Raw genomic sequence first — 20,308 nt, forward strand, 5'->3', positions numbered from 1 at the left:
CACTGTACGATTTTCCCATCTGAGACCGCAAGTGCTCAGGGTCGTTTAATGTGATGAGCTTTCAGCGCTACATCCTCTATTTTTATCTAGAGCCATACGCGCTTCATTCAAGCCCTTTCTGCTCCGTGCGTGTTCCTCTCTCTCCCGCTAAAGACGTTAAGCGCCACATTAAGAACTGCAGATGACACTGATATTTTAACAGTAGCAGAAACAATGTGCTCAGCAAAATAGTTTAGCTAAAATGCTGCAGAAAATGAGAATTTATAACAAGGTTTTCGACAAGTTAACGTGTGGCACCTTTAGATGCCCCCCCCCCCCCCCCCATACATTTAGCATTATTCATTTGCATATTAAGAGCATTTAATTATAAACAGTGTTATAAATTTGAAAATTATTTAGAAATGGCAAGGGAAGACCAAAAATCTTTGAAATTACTTGTTAACTTTGTTTTGTGCTCATGCTGAGAACTTTGATTATTAGATTATGTACATTGTTTGTTTTTAGTAGTTTATTATTTTAAGATAAATATAAAAATGGTTCATACTTTTCTTAAGAGGTAAACCCTCCCATATGTTTTGTCAGTCCCAACGCTTTCTATGTGCCATACTCGTAGGTGTCTAAATGTAAAAAATGAATAAATGTATTATCTTGGCTACAATTTATTATACAATCTGACATGAAACACTGTACACATTGCACAATCTGTTTTGTCTATGTCTTTGAGATCACATTGTACACAATCATTACATTATCTCATTGAAAAATCGTACAATGAACAGCAGGCTTAATAGGTAAGAGAGGTAACGATTATAACTTGCCTTCAAATGCAGGCAAAAGCAAAAATGTACTTTTACTGATTGTATTGCTTTGTCTCTGTCTTTCTCTCCAATCAGTCTATTTGTTGATGGACATATCCAACTGCCAGCTTAAACAGCCACGTGACTTCTGCTGCCTCAGTACAGAATCTAAACAGGTGTTCTGTATACTCTTTTCTGTGAATGGCTTTATCCAAAAGTACCTTACCTTAATCACGCACTCATTTTGATCCATCTTCTTTTCTTTAGGATGATATGTGGGTGCTGGCCATGCAGTCTGTATTTGAGGAGACACTGCCACGTCCCAGTGTGGATACCATCCGTGGTGAGATGCTACCCAGCGCGTGGATCCTTCAACCCAACCAGCGTAATGGTCGAGAGGTTGTCACGGTCATCTACTTGTTACAAGTAAGATTGTTTACCCTTGTAAGCATTTACATTAGCATTGCTTAAAGTAATAGTTCACCCAAAAGGAAAATTCTGTCATAATTTATTCACCCTAAAGTTGTTCCAACCCTGTATGAGTTAGTTTCTTCTGCTGAACACAAAAGAAGATATTTTGATGAATGTCAGTAACCAAACAGTTGATGGATCCCACTGACTTCCATAGTCTTTTTCCCCCCCATACAATGGAAGTCAATGGGAACTGTTTGATTTCCGGCATTCTTCAAAATATTTTCTTTTGTATTCAGCAGCAGAAAGAAACTCATCAGGTATGGAACAACTTAAAGAGTGAGTAATTATGATTTTTTGGGGTGAACTGTCCCTTTAACTATGACGTTACCTGAGATGGTAAATAATCAATTGTCAATCGTTCCCTATAGGTCGATTTGGGAAGCCCGTCCTTGGCTGCTAGACTGCTGAATGCAGTATCTAGGAAGCAAGCAGCTGTCATAGCAGACCTTGATTCTTTCTTTTCTTTGTGACAAATCAGGTTACACATGCAGCAACAAGCACTTACACTAAAAGCCTGAAGGTTTTTGCTAAGATTTGCACCTCATGTTCTTGCTCTTTACTTGATTCTTTTTCACAAAGCACTGATGGTATGAACATTTTGTGTAACAAATTTATCTTGCCACTTAAAAAAAAATCTTTTTTTTTTTTTGCTATTATGAATCTGTGTGGGGTGCCCCCATGTGCCAAAGTATTGTTTGTTGTAAAAACAAAAAAAAATTGTAATACTTTGATTGATCAATGTAAAGACCCAAAGCTATTTTTGTTTTCATATTGATCACGATTATAATTTTATATTGATTACACTATACATAGCTCGGCTTATTGAAGGGATATTCATATCTAAATAATCCACTGTATTACAGTATTCCTTTAATGCATTGCATTGTCTTAAGCTATTTGCAGAAATAACTAGTATAAAACTTGAAATTGACATTAGCTGTAGAGTTTTTTTATTTTTTTTATTCTGTAATATGCAGTACAGTGCCTTCCATACACGTCCTTTTTGTGGAATATTTGTTGGGGGTAGCATAATTTTGTTTGTGCAAAATGTCTGTGTAATTGCTAACACAGAATTTATGACAAGTTCTATATCAGCTGATATAGAATAGATTGACTGTCATAAAACTTATTGACTGCAAAGCAATTGTTGATATTGATACTTTCAGTATTGTCTCTTTTTTTTTTTTAAATGTGTATGCAAAAAGTTTCTCTGTTTAATGAAATGCAATCAAATGTTAATAATTTTTACTATGCGTTGTTATACTCTACTGTGGCTTCAGCTATATAAATTATACACACATCTGGATTTGCAAGCCATTACAATTTGACATGGTAATCAAGAGAGCCTTTGCTCAAGCACTGTAGAATGTTACAAGACCAGTGGTTTTATTTGTAACATAAACAGATGATCTGAAGAATGTTGTTGCCACTGAAACATTCAAAAAGTATACCCTATAAATGAAGGATATTTTTTATTATAATCACGTTGTTTTAATACAGTGCTATGCATAAGTTTAGACACCCATGCTAGAGTTGACTAAAAAGAGGAATAAAAAATCATCTTTTGGAAATTAAACTTAATGCCTTAATTTAAAAAAATAGGAAAAATCCAACCTTTAAGGACACCAATTTTCTTTGTGAATGAATAATGTATCGTAAATAAATAAATGTTCTTCCTTAAAATACAGGGTGCATAAGTTTGGACACCCCTATGTTAAACTCCCATAGAGGCAGGCAGATTTTTATTTTTAAAGGCCAGTTATTTCATGGATCCAGGATACTCTGCATCCTGATAAAGTTCCCTTGGCCTTTGGAATTAAAATAGCCCCACATCATCACACACCCTTCACCATACCTAGAGATTGGCATGGTTGTATTTCAGTTAGCCTAATAGCTGGTTTGATTTGCATTGAGAGATGATCTTATGGAAAGTACCCCATGCCAATCTCTAGGTGTGGTGAAGGGTGTGTGATGATGTGGGGCTATTTTAATTCCAAAGGCCAAGGGAACTTTATCAGGATGCAGAGTATCCTGGATCCATGAAATAACTGGCCTTTAAAAATAAAAATATGCCTGCCTCTATGGGAATTTAACATAGGTGTGTCCAAACTTATGCACCCCGTATTTTAAGGAAGAACATTTATTTATTTGCGATACATTATTCATTCACAAAGAAAATTGGTGTCCTTAAAGGTTGGATTTTTCCTATTTTTTTAAATTAAGGCATTAAGTTCAATTTCCAAAAGATTATTTTTTATTCCTCTTTTTAGTCAACTTTAGCATGGGTGTCTAAACTTATGCATAGCACTGTATTTTGTAAAGGGCTTCTATAATATGTAATCTACTATATCTAAGTGTAAAATAATTTATCATTTTATATGTTATTATTATATGTTTTTATGTTTTAAAATGTTCTCTTCATTATGACTTTTTTCTTTGCAAGAGCTTCCAAAATCTTAATGTCTTAATTTATGAACCAGAACATATTTTTATTAAATACATGTGGCATTTTTTATACAAGTTTCTTGTTTTCAGTCTTTATTTTAGTATTTAAAAAAGATCTCACTTTCATAATAAGAGATAAGTCAGTGAACAAGTACTTGTTGTGTACGCGTGCGTGTGCGTGTGCGTGTGCGTGTGCGTGTGTGTGTGTGTGTGTGTGTGTGTGTGTGTGTGTGTGTGTGTGTGTGTGTGTGTGTGTGTGTGTGTGTGTGTAAAATATTAATTAAGCTTTAATGGTTTTGGAAATCAGAAGTTATTACAAAGCTTCATAATGCATTCAAAATCTGATTTTTACACTCTGGTGGAACATAAACTTATAAAACACGTTTCAAGTAAAACGATATTGTATCTAATCAATAAATTATCATTAATGAGTGAATGTGGAAACATGTTAACGTTTTGAATGTTACTGTGTTACAACCATGTTATCACTACATTTATTAGAACATGCAATCATAAGGATCACCAGCATTAAATTCCTTTGATTTTATTTGATTTTAACTCATAACTGCTCATAAACAATCCAAATGTAAGAAACCCACATATTATTTTTCAAACAAACATCAATATTGTTTTGAAATACTTTCAAACGAAATGTATATTAATTTTTTTTCTGCATATGTTCACTTTCAGGAGAATTTTTTTTCTTCTTCTGCAGTACACCGATAGTTATTTATAGTTTAAATGTTTAATAGTTTATAGTTATTTTATCAGTAATTCTATATAGGCTATATAGAATATAATAGTCCATATTTTTTATGTATGATCCCAAGTTAAGAGGCTGACCTCAGGATATTTGCTGGTACGTAATCTTGACACTACATTTATAATTGTAAGTTATGTTGTTCAGATCTTTCTGGATTTTTAGTGACTACTGGAATTACTGTGCACGCTTCTTGTTGCTTGAATGAAGCAGTAAACGCAGAAGATGATTTCCTATAGGCCATTATTGGGGTAGAGATGACCTCTGGTGGTGATCTGACATAACATAAATCCTAACCAAAAAATTAATTTGAAAAAGATAATGAGGTAAGTGATCAGGTAAGTATAATTTAATATTTATCAATAAAATGTCTGTTAGTTCTTTAGTACAGGACTGGTTGCCTAATCATATCAGTATTAGTGCCAAATTCTGGGTCCCTAGTAGGTGCTGATGTAGGAATGGTTGGGTTAGGATTGGGATTAGGAGTAGCCTAGGTCGGATTAGCTCGATACAGCGCCTACTAGGGTGAAATAATTTGGTGGGTCGGATCTGGCCTGGGTTATTCACCGATCCCATTCCCCATTTCCCCCTGCATTCCTGTCTGTTTCTGCTGTCCTTTCCCAAAAATAAGGCCAACATTTTTTGACAAGGGAAGTGATTAACTGAAGACACCCAGAAAGTCTATATACTTGCATAATGATTTTGACACAATATCTGTGATATCCATTTTAATTTTAGAATAAATTTTTAAATTGTATTTTAAGCCTTTATGTAATCTGTTAATGTAGCCTATGTGGGTATTATTAAAGCCAGTTTACACCCCGCTGACAGACGCCAACTAGCACTTCATTGGGTTTTGTCTGATCAGTGTGTTACCCGGAGCTTGTTTTCACCGACTGATGCTGAATCAGAATTAGGATGTTTGAGAAGTGACGTGCTGTAATCAGGTGACTGTCGTGTGGAGTCGGTCTGCATCTGTTGTTGCAGTGTGAATTGGCATTTAGATCTCAAACTTTGATGTTGGTTTTGATAGCCTAAAAAGTATGAAATAGTTTAAAAGGTCCTGAGTTTTAGGATTGAAGGTTTTATTGTCAGACCACTTCAGATCCCATTTGACTTAATCAAACCAGTTCAGTCCAGGTCATTTCAGTCTATATGCTGTTGTATAAAACTGAAATCCCCAAACTAGATAAAATTTCAGGTTGTGATTTATTCAAATGACTGATTCATATATTAAAATACAAATATCATTTGCAAATAGTATTTTTAACTTATAAAAAACATATATTATTCTTACATTCACTTATAATCCCTTTAAATCATTTATTTCCTTAATACCTTATTCCTTGAAATAAAAAGAATCATTAGCCAGCAACATTCACTCACTCACTGGGGGTGTTTTGCATTAAAACGTAGGCTATGTGTATAAAATATGAAACCCAAATATAGATTAAAGCCAGGCTAACTTAAAGCAAAATAATGTGTTTTCAACAATTATAGGCTATAGTTTTACAACATTTTTTTTTTGTACAATATTTAATAATAAGTGGACATGGCAACACTTCATAGTTCTAGATGTTTAGGCTACTCACATTTCTGTTCAGTGCCATTAAGGAGAGTTATAGCCTACAGTAAAAAAAAAAAAAAGCCTACAGTAGGCTAAATGAAATGTATAGTGGCCTAGCAAATATTTTATTGTTAAAGTGTAGTTTTGTTTTAAATAGAACATTTAAGGAGGACTAGAAAAGCACAAACGAGCAACAAGTGTTCACCATGTAAAATAATCCTTAAAGAAAGTGATTTTAAGTAGCATCGGCACTAGTTGATTAGTAGCTAGTAAAGTTTTTCGGTTTTATATCTATGCAGGGCTTGTGATGTAGAGGCGGGCAGTGTAAGGGTGGGGAACGCCATTTAAAGTCAGCGACTCTTGACAGGAATGCGCGTCCCCTGCGCTCAGGCAGCGAGCGCTCCGCTCCTCTACTTTATTTTTAACTCGTTGGGAGGGTCAAACAGCGCTGAGGAGAATGAGCGACCCTGCGCGCGCTCCCTGCCCCTTCAGCAGCTCCCCACCGTGACCTACCTCACCGCCTCTCATGGGATTATTATTGCCCTTCAAATAACGGACTTTTGTTGAAAAGACATCGATAAAGAAGCGTGTCATTCTCCCGGATTGCTTTACATTTGTATAGGTAAGTTTGTTACATATCAAACTAGTTATAGCCTACTAGAGGTTCTGTCTTCAGGTTAGGATTCCCAATGTCATTCGATAGCCGATTAGGTGTATTTCGATGCTTCTTGCTTTGTTTTAATCCCATTTTGTATATGTTTATCTGTGAATAGCAAAGCATTTTTAATATCCCACTGACAGGTCTGATTATTGTTTGTGGAAGTATCGCATTCTTATGGGAAGAGTAGCAACCTGTTGAGCACTGACTGAACAATGTGTGAGCAGGAGAAAATACTGAATACAAAACAATGCAAAAATATCAGAACTGCTTTGAGAACTTTTGTCTTATGAAAGTTCAATTCTGTTTCAACATTCATCTCTCATACTTTGCTTTCTTTTAAATTATCAAAACTGTGAGCAACTATTATATAGGCCCAAGCTGGTTATTATCTTAGACACTGGACCAGCAACAAACCAGCTTGTAGTCAAAGTAGTCAAGCTAGATTTTGAGACTTGTCAACCAGTAAATGACCAGTTTGGGCAGCAAAAACCAGCTACCATTTTTTAAGCTATCAGTATAAGCTGGATTTTCCAACATTGGCCTGCTCTTTGTTTCTCATTGAATAAACAAAAGAAAGCAGTTTCACAATATTAGTGAAAGAAAAACAGCTGTCACTACATCTTTGAAATAAACCTACGTCTTTGTTTCAACTTCACCTTATAGGGAAAACTGCTGTGTAAACACCATTACTTACTGCCCATAACTTCACAATATGACCATAAAGTTCATTTCAGGAATAGTTTTGTATTATTGTATTCTTCTTGCCTGAAGAATCCCTGTTGTGCTTAACTTACAGCACCTTTAAAGGAATAGTTAATTCACTAATTAAAACTTCAGCCTTTGTTTTCGATTCATTGTGGTATGGAAAAGAGCAGAGTGAACATTCTTTAAAACATCTCTGTGTTTTACAGTAGAAAGAATGTCATATGGGTTTGGAATGACATGAGCGTGAATACATGACAGAATATTAGTTGTTGGAAACTTATTTCTTTAAGTTGGTGTATGTACCCACAATTTACTTTCCTTAATCTAATTAAAACAAATAATAATCTGGTGCCATAGCGCCATGGGTTCAGCTGTTCCTAAAGTAGCATGGTACACAGGGTGCGTCATGATTCGTACCACACCTCACGGCCTCTCCCTCACACATGCATGAAATACCCTGCTGTGTTGCTTTCCTGGGGACTTTCCAAAGCTGGCACTCTTTCAGCTTTGGTTTGGATGCAGAATTTGAACAAAAACACACTGTGACATTATCACCCAAAAATTAAAAAAGGAAAGTATGTGCAAATGCAAATGAGATTTAAAAGGATAGTTCACCCAAAAATGAAAATTTTGTCATCACTTACTCGCCCTCAAGTTGTTCCAAACCATCTTATGTTGAACACAAACAAAGATATTTTAAAGAATGTTGGTAATCAAAAAGTGAACTATCCCTTTAGGAGCTTCTGAATTGGGTACGTAAGTGGACAACAACTTAAACTTTAGTCTGTTACTCACACAAAGCTATCGTATGGCTTCAGAAAGCAAATCATACTTTTATTTTGCTTTCTGACATATTTGGAGCTTGACAGTGCCGGGTCACTATATGTTTACATCATATGGGAAAAGAGCAGAATTTCTGCTTTTGCGTTCTATAGAAGGAAGAAAGTCATACAGGTTTGGAATGCCATTGTGATGATTTTCTTTTTTAGGTGAAGCAGTCGTATAAAGCTGTCCCTTCTGTCTCTCTCTTTCAGTTAAGATAGTGGAAACTTGTGTATGTGTGCATGTGAGCACATTGCAAAGACACCGTACGCTGCGAGAGCAGCAAAGTTGTGTCTCTTGTGATAACGGGTTTCCCGCTGGTGGGTGGAGAATAGTTCTTCGATAACATCCCCCCTGCGCTGGCCTGATACAGAGAGATAACCACCATCGTCTCTCTTTCTGAGACCTGTTAGATTCTCCTCATTCCTCAGTGTCCTTATCTGTCTGTTGATTGTCATAGATTTTTGATTATATATTTAGAAAAGACATCTCTACCCCTAGCACTGTGACCGTACACTAACCCTGATGACCTATAGAAACAGTAACATTACAGTAGGTGCATTTCATTTGGTACAGTGCTTTTTAATAGCCTAGATATTTGGAGCCAACTAGAGCAGAAGCTTTGGATTGTCTGAAGCAGTTCACTGCTAATGTTTAGCTAAGCATTTCCCCCCCAATTATATATATTTTTATTATTTCAAAAAAGGACAGTGTACATTAATCAACATTCATCAATGTAAATGTACTCAAATTAGTCCAAAGGATAGTTTTCATTGGTAGTCCATTTTCCAGATGTCATTAGGCCTAAAAACTAAAAGCAAAGGAAAGAGAGAAAATGTTATTGGAAGGAAAAACGCACGCAAATATCTGATCACGTAGTGTATGACGAAGTAGGAAAATTAGTGAAGGGTGCTCTTCACATTCTCTTGCTCAGAGGGGTTGCCCAGCCCCGCGTTCAGGGCGATAAGACTACACATGAGCAACATGCCTCACAAAGATAGAACTATCTTAGCAGCTAACCTTCACCCGCCATTCCACAGTAGCATGCGCAAATACACACCCTCATTACGATTGACGGTTAGAGGACATGTGCTGAAAATGGCGCCCTTTGGAATCCCGAGGGTGTAGAGAAACAAATCTATACGGGAAACAGAAATACATTTATTAGTTTTATTATTTATTATTTTGTCACTTTATAGATGGGGACAAGCAGAGATTCAGGAAAGGATATAAGAGGATTGTCAATGAGCCAGTTTCAAACTGGTTTGCTCGAAAAAGTACCACCACAAAAATTTGCTCATACGTGCATCATGGGTATCTCTTACATGTATGTACTGTAATTAAAGCCCTGCTGCTAAAAACAAACAAATATCTAAAATATTTGTGTACCATATAATTTAACTTCATAAATCTTCTATCTGATTATTGTAAAAGAATTGTTGAAAACCGCGAACATGATGTTTGAAATCTTTTGTAGTTTCAATTTTGTACCTTTCTAATTAAAATATTTATTCATTACAAATTTTATTATCAATATAACAATTTAAGTAAAAAGTTGGGTAACACTTTATTTTAAGGTAATGTAGTTACACGTTACTACATGAACTAACTATAGTAATAACAGTAAATTATGCATACTTACAACTAACCCTACACTACTCTACACTACACTAACTCTATAGTAAGTTCATGTAGTTAATTAATATTACATATTCAGTTCTTAGATCAATGCAACTATGCCACCTTAAAATAAAGTGTAACCAAAAGTTGAATTTTAAATCAATGAAAACATTTATTTGTATTTGGTTTGTAATTTGGTTTAATGACCGCTGCGCTCAAGCTGACATGAACAAAAAATTATGTTCTTCAGCATAAATTGAGAATGTTCCAAAGAGCATCTTGTGCTTCACTGGAAGCAAGAACATCTGACCTTTTTGTTCAAAAGAGTTCGCACAATCAGTGTCACGAATTTGCTAAATTACAGAGTGACCTAAAAATAGCAAGGGAATGTTTCATATTTGAAAAATTTCAAACTTTCATAATAGAGCTCAGCAAGTTGGGTTCCAGAAGTAAAAACTCCATTCATTTTCTCCATAGGGAAATGATAACTTATAATATTTTTTTTTAGACAGCCAAACTGTGAGCTACGAGGTTGTTAATCGATGGTATTTGCTTCTGTAGAAGCCTGCATTATTCCAACTTATTTTTTAAATGACTGTGTTTAACAGTGGAATTTGTGGTGAAAAACTACATTACCCATGATGCTGTACAGAAAATTCCTCCAATCAGAGTTTGGAGTATTGAATGTATATCTTAAAATATTATGTTTATAGAGATATAATCATAAGTTTTAAACAAGTAGTTTTATATTTTTACATTTCTACATCCTTTTTAATTCGGTAAAAAACTCCAGTTAAACTCCTCCTCCATCTCTTTCTCCTTTCAGATCATCCATCTCTGGCATTCCACTGTCTTGTGTTCGTGTGGCACGCTGAGGTGTTTGGTCCCTCTCATTCCTCTGCATCTCAATGGCAACTATGACCTCCACGACAGACTTTGACAATGCTGAAATCACTCAGCAGTACAGCCGCATCAACACCCGCTTCGAACTGTGTGATGAAGAGCTTGACAACGACAACAGCTCGGCCAGACTCTTTGAGCGCTCGCGCATTAAAGCTCTCGCAGGTGAGTCGTCTCAGGTGACATAAAAAAGGGCACATGTGGTTTAGATATTCAGACAGAGGCCCACAAATTTGCAAATACATATACAGACGTACAGGCAGCTGAACCCTCTCCTGCCCCCCTGACCAGCCAGGATCATTTGCACATGCCCAGCATGCCTCTGTATGACTGAGCTGGACAGCTGCCCTGCCCGTCTGTGCCCATAGCTTAGATCTCTGTAATAACTGCAGGAGCTTGTCATTTTTGGCACACCTGTGGGGTCTGTTGCTCTCAGAAACAGCAGGTTTTAAATAGTAATTTCACGACCACACTTACAAACTCCTTTCCAGGGACTAGGTAATCCACACATGACATATGAAAACAGTTTGAGTGACAGTACACTATCATTTTTTTTTTTTTTCTGAAGAAAATGCTTTATAATGCCAGGGTGTTGCTATGTGGTTGCTCGGGTGTTGTGAGTGGTTTCTGGGACATTGTTGGGAGGTTTCTAACTGGCTCAAGTCAAAAGAGCCTTGCACAAAGACATCTATGGCTGCATTAACACTTTAAAGCAGTTCATTTAGTGCAGACCAGATTTTGTTACACACATCTAAATAGCAAGAACACATGTCCAATGTAATGTTTTGCATCCAATTTGGGACACTTAATATCCACTGTAACGGAATACTTTTCTTGAGGTATGAGATGTCAAAGAGTTGCATTTTACATTAAGGAGCATGTACAGTATATCCCCCATAAAAAAAGCAATAAAAAAGCTGGACATGCAGTTTGGAGAATGACAATTATGAAATTCAATAACTGAATTTAACAACAAAAATGTTTGTATTATAGTCTACATTTGTATTAAATGCAATGTTAGAGTGTTTATTTTTACCCACTTAAGTAGGAATTAAGTACATCTTTATATTTTCTAATTACTTCTTTTGTATTTGAAATAAATGAAGGTGAATGTGTAAACATTTTTGGTAAGCTAAAATCTATTTTAATATATTTTCTATTGAAACTTGTAAGTCATGTATTTTGTAATGAGGAAGTTTCAATGAAGTATATTTAAAATATATAAAAAACACACTGCAGTTAAAATTATAATCCAGTACCTTACATGTGCTTCACTATATTAACCAAAACATCAAAATAAGTGTACTTTAAAACATGGCAAAATATTGTTAAATCATAATGAGTTTAAACTTTAAATTTAACATTATTACAAAGTGCACTTCAGTGTCATGAAAGTGTACTCTCTTCAACTTAAATGGCCTTTTATTGAATCTGTAAGTAAATTTTTTTAATTAGTGAGAGAGTTTTGTGAGAATGAATTATGCACAGTTGTTTAAGGCTACGGGTCTTTTGTTTGAAATGCATTAGGGATGGTGAACTCGAAATCAGGCCTGCTTCTTTAAGTCAAGTGTATGTTGCTGAGCCAGGGCTGGTGTGATGTGTTCTGTTGGTGCGTCTGTGCTCTGCTCTTTCTGTAATGCAATTAGAGAGAGTTAAAAAGTGGGGGCGAGTGAGAGAGAGAGAGAGAGAGAGAGGAGTGGTTCCCATTCTTCACCTTTGATTTACAGCCTTTGAACAGACATGCATCCCTCTGAGTATACTAAGTACACTTTGAGTACACAGTCATTAATACATTTGTAGTTGGTATTTACATCAGGGCCAAAACTGCTTATGCACGCACTTGCAGTCTGACATCACATTGTATTTGTAACACAAATCAACACACACGCATACGCCCATCAGAAGACATTTTAGATGAGTGTGTTTGAGTGTGCATTAGGGGGCAGTCAGGAACGGGGGCATATTATATGCATGGCTGGGGTGCTGGAGAACCACTCCATGTGCTACTGGGGAGAGGCACAACAGCATCATTGCTAAGTGAAGAGTGAGTAAGGGAGGGAAGGAGAAAGAGAGTGAGAGAGGGAGGGAGGGAAGGAGGGAGGGCGATAGGACGGGAGAAGATAACAGAACTCGAGACAGAAGGAGGGAAGAAGAGTGTCCTGTTTGTCTCGTTCTTTCCCGGCTGTGCGTGTTGATTTAACGTGGTGAGGATGAGCAGCCCGTGTTTGTGTCGCGCGGTGCCCGTGAGCCAGCCCCGGCTGAGGGAGGTCAAACTCAGCTTGAAGACCAGCAGAGAGACCATACCGATCCGCCCTACCCCAGTCGTCCGGGAGGTCAGCAGCCGGCATTATACCTCGGTGAAAGAAGTCCCAACCCGGACCAATGCACCAGGCAGCCGGAGCAGGAGCACCCCACCAGTTTATAGGGCCCAGAGCAGGAGAGGGGCCAAAACCAACAGTCCCCACAATCGTGAACCTGAGCACCTGCCAGAGAGGAATGGAACTTTACTGGGCATCACACCTAAAGTAGCGCCCATGACTTTCACTCCAGTCTCCTCAACCTCATCCTCTTCCTCCTGCACCCCGAAGGGCCATCGGCCCTCACCTCCACGATCCTCACCATCTTGCCCACTCTCCCCGTCCCGGAGTATGAGACGAGCACGCTGGCTGAGCTACAGTGCTTCCAACATTTGCTTCAACAACTCTATCCTGGATGGGCGCTTCAGACAACTGCAAGGTAGTGTCCTGGTGGAGTTTTTCCCTCCCCCCTCAAAGAGGGGGGCAGTCTTTACCGACATACCCCTTTACTACGCCACACGGGAATTGTTGGATTAGGTAGAGATCCGGTGAAGGGTGTGGGAAGGGCTTTAAGGTGGTATGCTAGATTGTTTTCTATTGGCCGCTGTGGGAACTGAAAATCTGGTTTTCTTTTTTTATGTGCAGTATTTATTAATTTGATTATTTATGCTGTTTATATGCCCAATTGCTCACAGTGTTAACTCAAAATATTTATTTGGGAAACTCATAAAAAGACCATTCAGTGCAAAAAATACTACTTGTCCCCCCCATCAATCTTTTGAATTCTTGCTGAATGACAAAGTGATTGGTACATTGGCAGACTAACCACCATCTACTTCTTGTCTTCTGCTATTCTTGCTTCTTTCAGGAATATGTTTTCTTTGTCTATCCCTTTCTGTGATTTGGGGTATTCATCATCGAGGTCTCTTACCTCACTTATTCAGCGCTGTTTATTTTTAGAAGAAGTTGACTGTCACTGTTAATTTGCGTAAAACTGCGCTTCCTGTTTCTCTCTGATGAGAGAGTTCTTTAATGCTGTGAAACAGAAGAGCATAGTTCAGAGAGATTGCATTTTTTTCCTTAACTATCCCTAATATTTAGATGCATTATATGAATGCATAGGAATGGATTTAAAAAAACAAAACACGGACTATAATTTGAATACTATTCTCATATTTTTGCTCATACTTAAGAGTATTTTAGAGTAAAATTGTGAGATAAAGTTTAAAAAAAGAAATACAGTAAAAAAAAAGAAGAACTTACACTTTGAGATATAAAGTTGTAATTGTGAAATATAGTCACAACTGGTGGATATAAAATTGCAATTATTAGAAATAAGGTTGCAAGTACCTAGGACATGGGTGCTACCTAAAATTGAGCGGCTTTTTGCCTGATGGACGATAAAATGGGTGGAAAAATCTTATTTAGATTGAAGGAGGGATTATCTAAAGACAAGAACATCATAAAGACCACTCAAAATGCTTACATCATGGCTGCATGTTACACGGACAAGCACCACTTACATTGCATTTAAATCTATTGCTTCTATGTGTCTACCCATCACACTAGCTTGTTGTGTACAGGGAAAATCCATCAATATAAATATTTCACAGACCTTTCGTGTGAGCTTGAGAGAATATCAGAGATCAGCAGGACCCAAGCAAACTCGTAGACTCACTGCTGTTCTAATGGAGAGGAAGAGAGAATCATTTAGTAGAGGTTAGATTGCAGGCCTGCTGTACAAACTGTGAACAGGAAGAGGAATCATTTGGCAGCAGTTTGGTCATGAAATATGTAGTGTTGCCGGGCTTATCTCTCTTATTATGCTTTAGCACATCTGGAGCTTTCCTAACTCTGGCAGGAACATGGTAAATTGCCCTTTAAAAAGTGAAACTGTACAGCTGGTACCTTAGAGAGCTTTTCCTACCCGACCTGACCCTTAATAATGGCTTTTCTCTGTGTAACCCCGTAAGTCAAGCTTTGGCTGGTTAGCATGGCCTAGCATTGGCTATTAGATGCTGTATTTACACCATTTGGCACCATTTGTATTTACACAAATGTATTTTTACCGTAGATTGAGGAATTTTAACATTGACCCCACTCTGATGAAAATGTTTTATTCTTGTTTTATTGAGTCTGTTTTAACCTTTTGTTTCATTTGTTGGTTTGGTTCCTTGTCCTCTAAGAACAAAAACCGACTAGAGAGCATTGTTCGAACATGTAGCAAGATTGCGGGTATTAACTTTTCCTCCCTCTCACACATCTATTCTAAAAGAGTGGCAAAAAAGGCCCAAGCTATTGCAGCTGACCCCAGTCATCCTTTGTCCGGCCAGTTTAAGTTACTTCCCTCAGGCCGTAGGTATTCCATGCCCAGATGCAGGTCAAATAGATACAGAAACTCTCTCATCCCAACTTCGATCTCGATATTAAACAAATTGCCAGAACTGTTTTAATGTACTTTTTTTTTGTGGTTGTGTCGTGTGTTGTGCCTTGTGTTTATCTGCTGGCTGTACAAATAATTGATGGGGGCAATAAAGTAACCTTGATTTGGACACACACACACACACAAAAAAAAAAAAAAACATTTAAACTAGCAATTTATTCTACGTACAGTATATTATTATTATTTTCTCTTTTTTTGCAAGCGACTTGTATTCAGATGTTTCGTTATATTGTAGATGTTTTACTTTTCATGACACAACTCAGGACGGCTCAGGAGATTGGCGGAAAAACATTTGGGTCCTTATCTGAGCAAATATTTTTTTTATAGATCTGAAAATTAGAGCTATTTTGTCTCTGTACAGATGTGTCTTTCAAGTCTGTTATACAGAACAAACATTTTGTATAAAATTGACTAATCTTAACACGGATTATTCCTGCACATGCTCAAAACGGGTTCAGACATCATGCATTAAGGCCATTGCACACTGAGTCCGAAATTCGCGTCCGAAATTTTCGCACGTTAAAAAATAAATACGACCTCACGTTATGTCAATCACACTTGCACACTGCCTCCGAAACTTTCGTCCGTCATAAAAAAAATCGAAACGGGTTCGATTTTCTGCGTTTTTCGCATCCGTAACAAGCAGTTTGAATGGTGTTTGAATGGTACTTTGACAATTCAGAGCCACCGAATCACGAATACGAAAAAACGCATACGAAAATTTCGGACTCGGTGTGCAATGGCCTTTATACAGTGGAGGGCCTAGTCTGTGCCAACACAGGGACCATTGGAAGGTCTGAATGATTCAGACAGTGTAAATATTCTTTCCTTTGGGGTGAATGAAGCCTAGTTTTGTGTCAGGGCCACACGAGTCTCCGCAGCACACACACAGTGTGCTCTGATCCAGAGACACAATAGCACAGAGCAGATTATATAGACGAGTCGGCACAGACCACAAATGTATCCAGTGTTGTAGTACTTGAATCGTCATGACAAGTCCATGACAAGACTAAGATATAAAAAAATATGGTCTTGGACAGTCTGGTCTCAAGTACTACACTGTATTAAACTAATATTGTAATTAAATGACTCTTTTGTGTCTTTCAATTGTATGTTTGTATGATATATGTAATATATGTTGGCAGAAAAAGGCCATATGTTACAAATAGTTCCTGACTGTGATACTGAACTGTTTATCTTAACCATAAATGGCAAGGTAATGTTTCTAGATAGGCTTAAAATAATGTATCCTTTCCACTCTCCACCCACTTCAAATTCTAAAGTTTTTTCTTTCGTCTTTTTCTCCCTTCCACTCACTCTATTTTTTCTACCACTTTCTTTTTGTCATTTACATCCCTCCATCCCTCCAGTTTCTGCAGCCATAGAATCTGAATCATTTATAAAACACATCATTAAGAATGCACATTTTTGTTCTTTTTGTGGTAGAATCTTAAATAAACGTGGTACTGCAGAAGACTTGCTCAGGGAAAACACATGGATATAGGCCTACATACACTAGACATAGATTGTACTGTATTTGAGTAAGTAACTGTATGATTGTGACAATATGAGCTGTCTTTTTTACTTTATAACTATTTTACTCTACATATTCCTTATATTGGACATCCATTCCCAATCTAAAAGGGTGAATCTCATGAAAACTATCAAGAAAGGTCTAATTTCACTCCAAAACCATGAAAATGAAGCCTATTTTTTAGGATCATTAATATTGTTTACATTGTGACATTATTTTCAGTAGGCCTACTAATTAGCACACTAACAACTGTTAAAAGAACGCTTTTTTTTTTAGCATTTGTGTAATTACATTTGCAAGCATACATGATGATATTTATTGTACTGAATTTAAGCTGATATTAAGAAATGAAATGCTGTGTCTCAATAGGATGACTTTTATTGTGATAATTTGGTGGAGATCATGCTTAATTGCTATCACAGTGAAAATTCTTATTGGTCTTAAAAGTAGACCTCTTTACTTATAAAAAAATATTATTGATTTCTTTAAAGGTGGGGTATGTAATTCTCTTTTTTGGCCATTTTTTCAAAATCACTTAAAATCGTTTTCCTAACCCACTTACAGCCACTGAGTTAGAAGCACTGAAATAAAAATTAAGCAATTTAATCATCTGTGGAGCAGGCAGGACTCAAAAAACACCAGCCAATCATTTCCAAGACCACCTAGAATCATTGGACAGTAAGTGTGTCAATCAATCGGTCGTGCCATTGATTGGTCCATGTTCTTTGAATGGGTGGAGTCAAAGGAAAGAAGGTAGGACCATTTGAGTTGTGTATTTTCAAAATCTACCGGCCGTTTTTCAAATCACATACCCCACCTTTAAGAGCACCTTTCATGTAAACATTATCATTAAGGTTCCATTAAGTTTATTTTCCATGCAAATAAAACATCAGAAGTGAAAGTACCAGACCACATAAGAATAGCTGAATGTTCTTCTCTTGCTGTCAAAACCAGATGAGCGAGAGGCTGTCCAGAAGAAGACTTTTACAAAATGGGTGAATTCCATATTAGCCAGAGTCAGCTGCCGAATCTCAGATCTCTATCTAGACCTGCGGGATGGTAGAATGCTCATCAGACTACTGGAAGTTCTGTCAGGGGAGAGACTGGTGAGTGCGTTTAGTGTGTAACCTTGAATTGACAACACCACTGATTTAATTCCAGTAATGTCTTTGATTCCCCATCTTTCCACCATTCAGCCCAAGCCGACCAAGGGCCGAATGCGCATCCACTGTCTGGAGAATGTGGATAAAGCTCTACAGTTTCTAAAGGAGCAGAGAGTGCACTTAGAGAACATGGGATCACATGATATTGTAGATGGGAATCACCGGCTCATCCTGGGCCTCATCTGGACCATTATTCTTCGCTTCCAGGTCAGCCCTTCATTCTGATCAGCTTTATTCATTCTGTGCATCTAAGTATACCCATCTATTTAGTAAACTGAATAACAAGGAATAAAGAAAAGTTTAGATATTGAATCTATCATTGCATTGGCTATATAAAACATACAGTGTACAATCCAAACTTTCTGATATTTACAGTAGACCTACAGCAGAGTTTTTGTATTGTGTCTTATGCTGATAGAAAAGGCTAACATTTATTTGACTGATTGGAAAAGCTTATATTTATTTTTAATCTCTCCGTTTGATAGCAGGATATTTTTAGCCCAGCCACTTCAAACAATGTAGTCTGCTACATAATTCAGATCCTCAAAAATGAAAGGAAACAGACCGGAATGGGAATTGTTGACTGCTCTTTATTCTGCCTGGTTCCCACAGAAATGTACAAACTATTGAGACATCAAAAGTCACAATCTAAATAAAGTAACAATGCCTCTGCATATCCAAGAATGGATCCAAGATCCGTATTACAGTAGCTCTTCTAGTTAATTGAGTACATAAAATAATATGAGAGTTTACCGTTTTATTATTAATGCCTTGAAAAGCTTTAAAACATACGGTATGTCTAGTTGTGAGGAATACGGTATGAACATAGTTTAAGTGGGATTTATTTAAATTTTTGTTCTTTCTTTCCTCATGTGCATACAGATTCAAGACATTATAGTAGAGACAGGACAAGCTGACCAGACAGGCCGGCTAGAGACCCGCTCTGCCAAAGATGCACTGCTCCTCTGGTGCCAGATGAAGACTGCAGGGTAGGACAACAATTGTTGCACTTTAGTAGTAATGAATTTGACAGCAAATCCTCTATTTGTATTATGTGTTTGCAGATGGATTTGTCTGATATTGTTTTGTATCTGCAGGTATCCCAATGTAAACATCACTAATTTCACCACAAGCTGGAAAGACGGCATGGCTTTCAACGCTCTCATTCACAAACACAGGTGATACATATCAAGAACAAAGATACAATTCAAAGACAAAATATAAATATTCAGACAAAAGATAGCTTGTGGAGACATTGCTTAGTGGTTAGGAGAGATGCAATGACACACAATCATATGGATGTCAACTGTTTCTTTAATTCATTGGTCAAGATCCTCAAAGACCAGTTTTACAGGTAACAAAAAGGTGACACTTAAATGAAACATAACTAAAAACTCAAATTAAACTTATCCTGTTCTCACCTCTTGCTTTGCCTTCTTTATACTATTCTAGCAATAAAAAAGAAATATAAACCAAATAATCTCTCCTCTTTCATAAATCAGGCCAGATCTGTTGGAATATGGCAATCTACAGAGGTCCAACCCCACTCACAACCTTCAGCAGGCTTTTAACGTAGCTGAACAAAAACTTGGAGTCACCAAGCTCCTGGACCCAGAAGGCAAGTAACACCTTTTGACTATTAAGTCAAAACTTATAATAATTATCCACCTATTATGGAGATAGATAACATTTTTATATTGTATTGTTTGCAGATGTGTTCACTGAGAACCCAGATGAGAAGTCCATAATCACATACGTCGTTGCATTTTACCACTACTTCTCTAAGATGAAAGCTCTGGCAGTTGAGGGCAAGCGAGTCGGGAAGGTGCAAAAGCCAGTCCATTCCCATGTGAATATGTGTTTAATTCAAGAGTACATTTGTATTGATCTATACTCATATTCTCCAGGTGCTGGACCAGGCCATTGAAACAGAGAAAATGATTGAGAAGTATGAGACATTGTCATCTGACCTGCTAATATGGATTGAGCAAACCATCATTGTGCTGAACAACCGCAAGCTTGCTAACTCCCTTACAGGTGTCCAACAGCAACTGCAGGCTTTCAACTCTTACCGTACCGTGGAAAAACCACCTAAGTAATTCAGGCTATTTATGAACAAA

General features: G+C 37.1%; 3 protein-coding genes across 3 annotated transcripts in view; all 3 read left to right on the forward strand.

Annotated features, from left to right (window-relative positions):
* Window positions 1-3,789, forward strand: part of stard9 (StAR-related lipid transfer (START) domain containing 9) — a 45,963-nt gene extending 42,174 nt beyond the window's left edge. Inside the window, exons 30-33 of the mRNA XM_079632663.1 lie at window positions 894-973; window positions 1,065-1,223; window positions 1,640-2,770; window positions 3,577-3,789. Of these exons, the coding sequence (XP_079488789.1) occupies window positions 894-973; window positions 1,065-1,223; window positions 1,640-1,741 (341 nt within the window). The 3' untranslated portion in view covers window positions 1,742-2,770; window positions 3,577-3,789. The remainder of the gene's footprint in view (window positions 1-893; window positions 974-1,064; window positions 1,224-1,639; window positions 2,771-3,576) is intronic.
* Window positions 3,790-6,414: 2,625 nt separating this feature from the next.
* LOC307008960 (spectrin beta chain, erythrocytic-like) overlaps window positions 6,415-20,308 on the forward strand; it is a 29,524-nt gene continuing 15,630 nt past the window's right edge. Inside the window, exons 1-9 of the mRNA XM_079632296.1 lie at window positions 6,415-6,665; window positions 10,678-10,916; window positions 17,980-18,131; window positions 18,222-18,395; window positions 19,071-19,177; window positions 19,286-19,366; window positions 19,691-19,806; window positions 19,901-20,013; window positions 20,096-20,283. Coding sequence (XP_079488422.1) covers window positions 10,760-10,916; window positions 17,980-18,131; window positions 18,222-18,395; window positions 19,071-19,177; window positions 19,286-19,366; window positions 19,691-19,806; window positions 19,901-20,013; window positions 20,096-20,283 — 1,088 coding nt within the window. The 5' untranslated portion in view covers window positions 6,415-6,665; window positions 10,678-10,759. The remainder of the gene's footprint in view (window positions 6,666-10,677; window positions 10,917-17,979; window positions 18,132-18,221; window positions 18,396-19,070; window positions 19,178-19,285; window positions 19,367-19,690; window positions 19,807-19,900; window positions 20,014-20,095; window positions 20,284-20,308) is intronic.
* On the forward strand, window positions 12,962-14,268 carry LOC307008961 (uncharacterized protein; the record flags this gene model as incomplete). The annotated part of the gene is made up of 1 exon (XM_079632297.1): window positions 12,962-14,268. One exon carries the CDS (start codon window positions 12,962-12,964, stop codon window positions 13,583-13,585), a length of 624 nt encoding a protein of 207 aa, XP_079488423.1. The 3' UTR covers window positions 13,586-14,268.

The sequence above is a fragment of the Phoxinus phoxinus genome (assembly GCF_949152265.1).
Source record: "Phoxinus phoxinus genome assembly, chromosome: 13".
Taxonomy (NCBI): domain Eukaryota; kingdom Metazoa; phylum Chordata; class Actinopteri; order Cypriniformes; family Leuciscidae; genus Phoxinus; species Phoxinus phoxinus.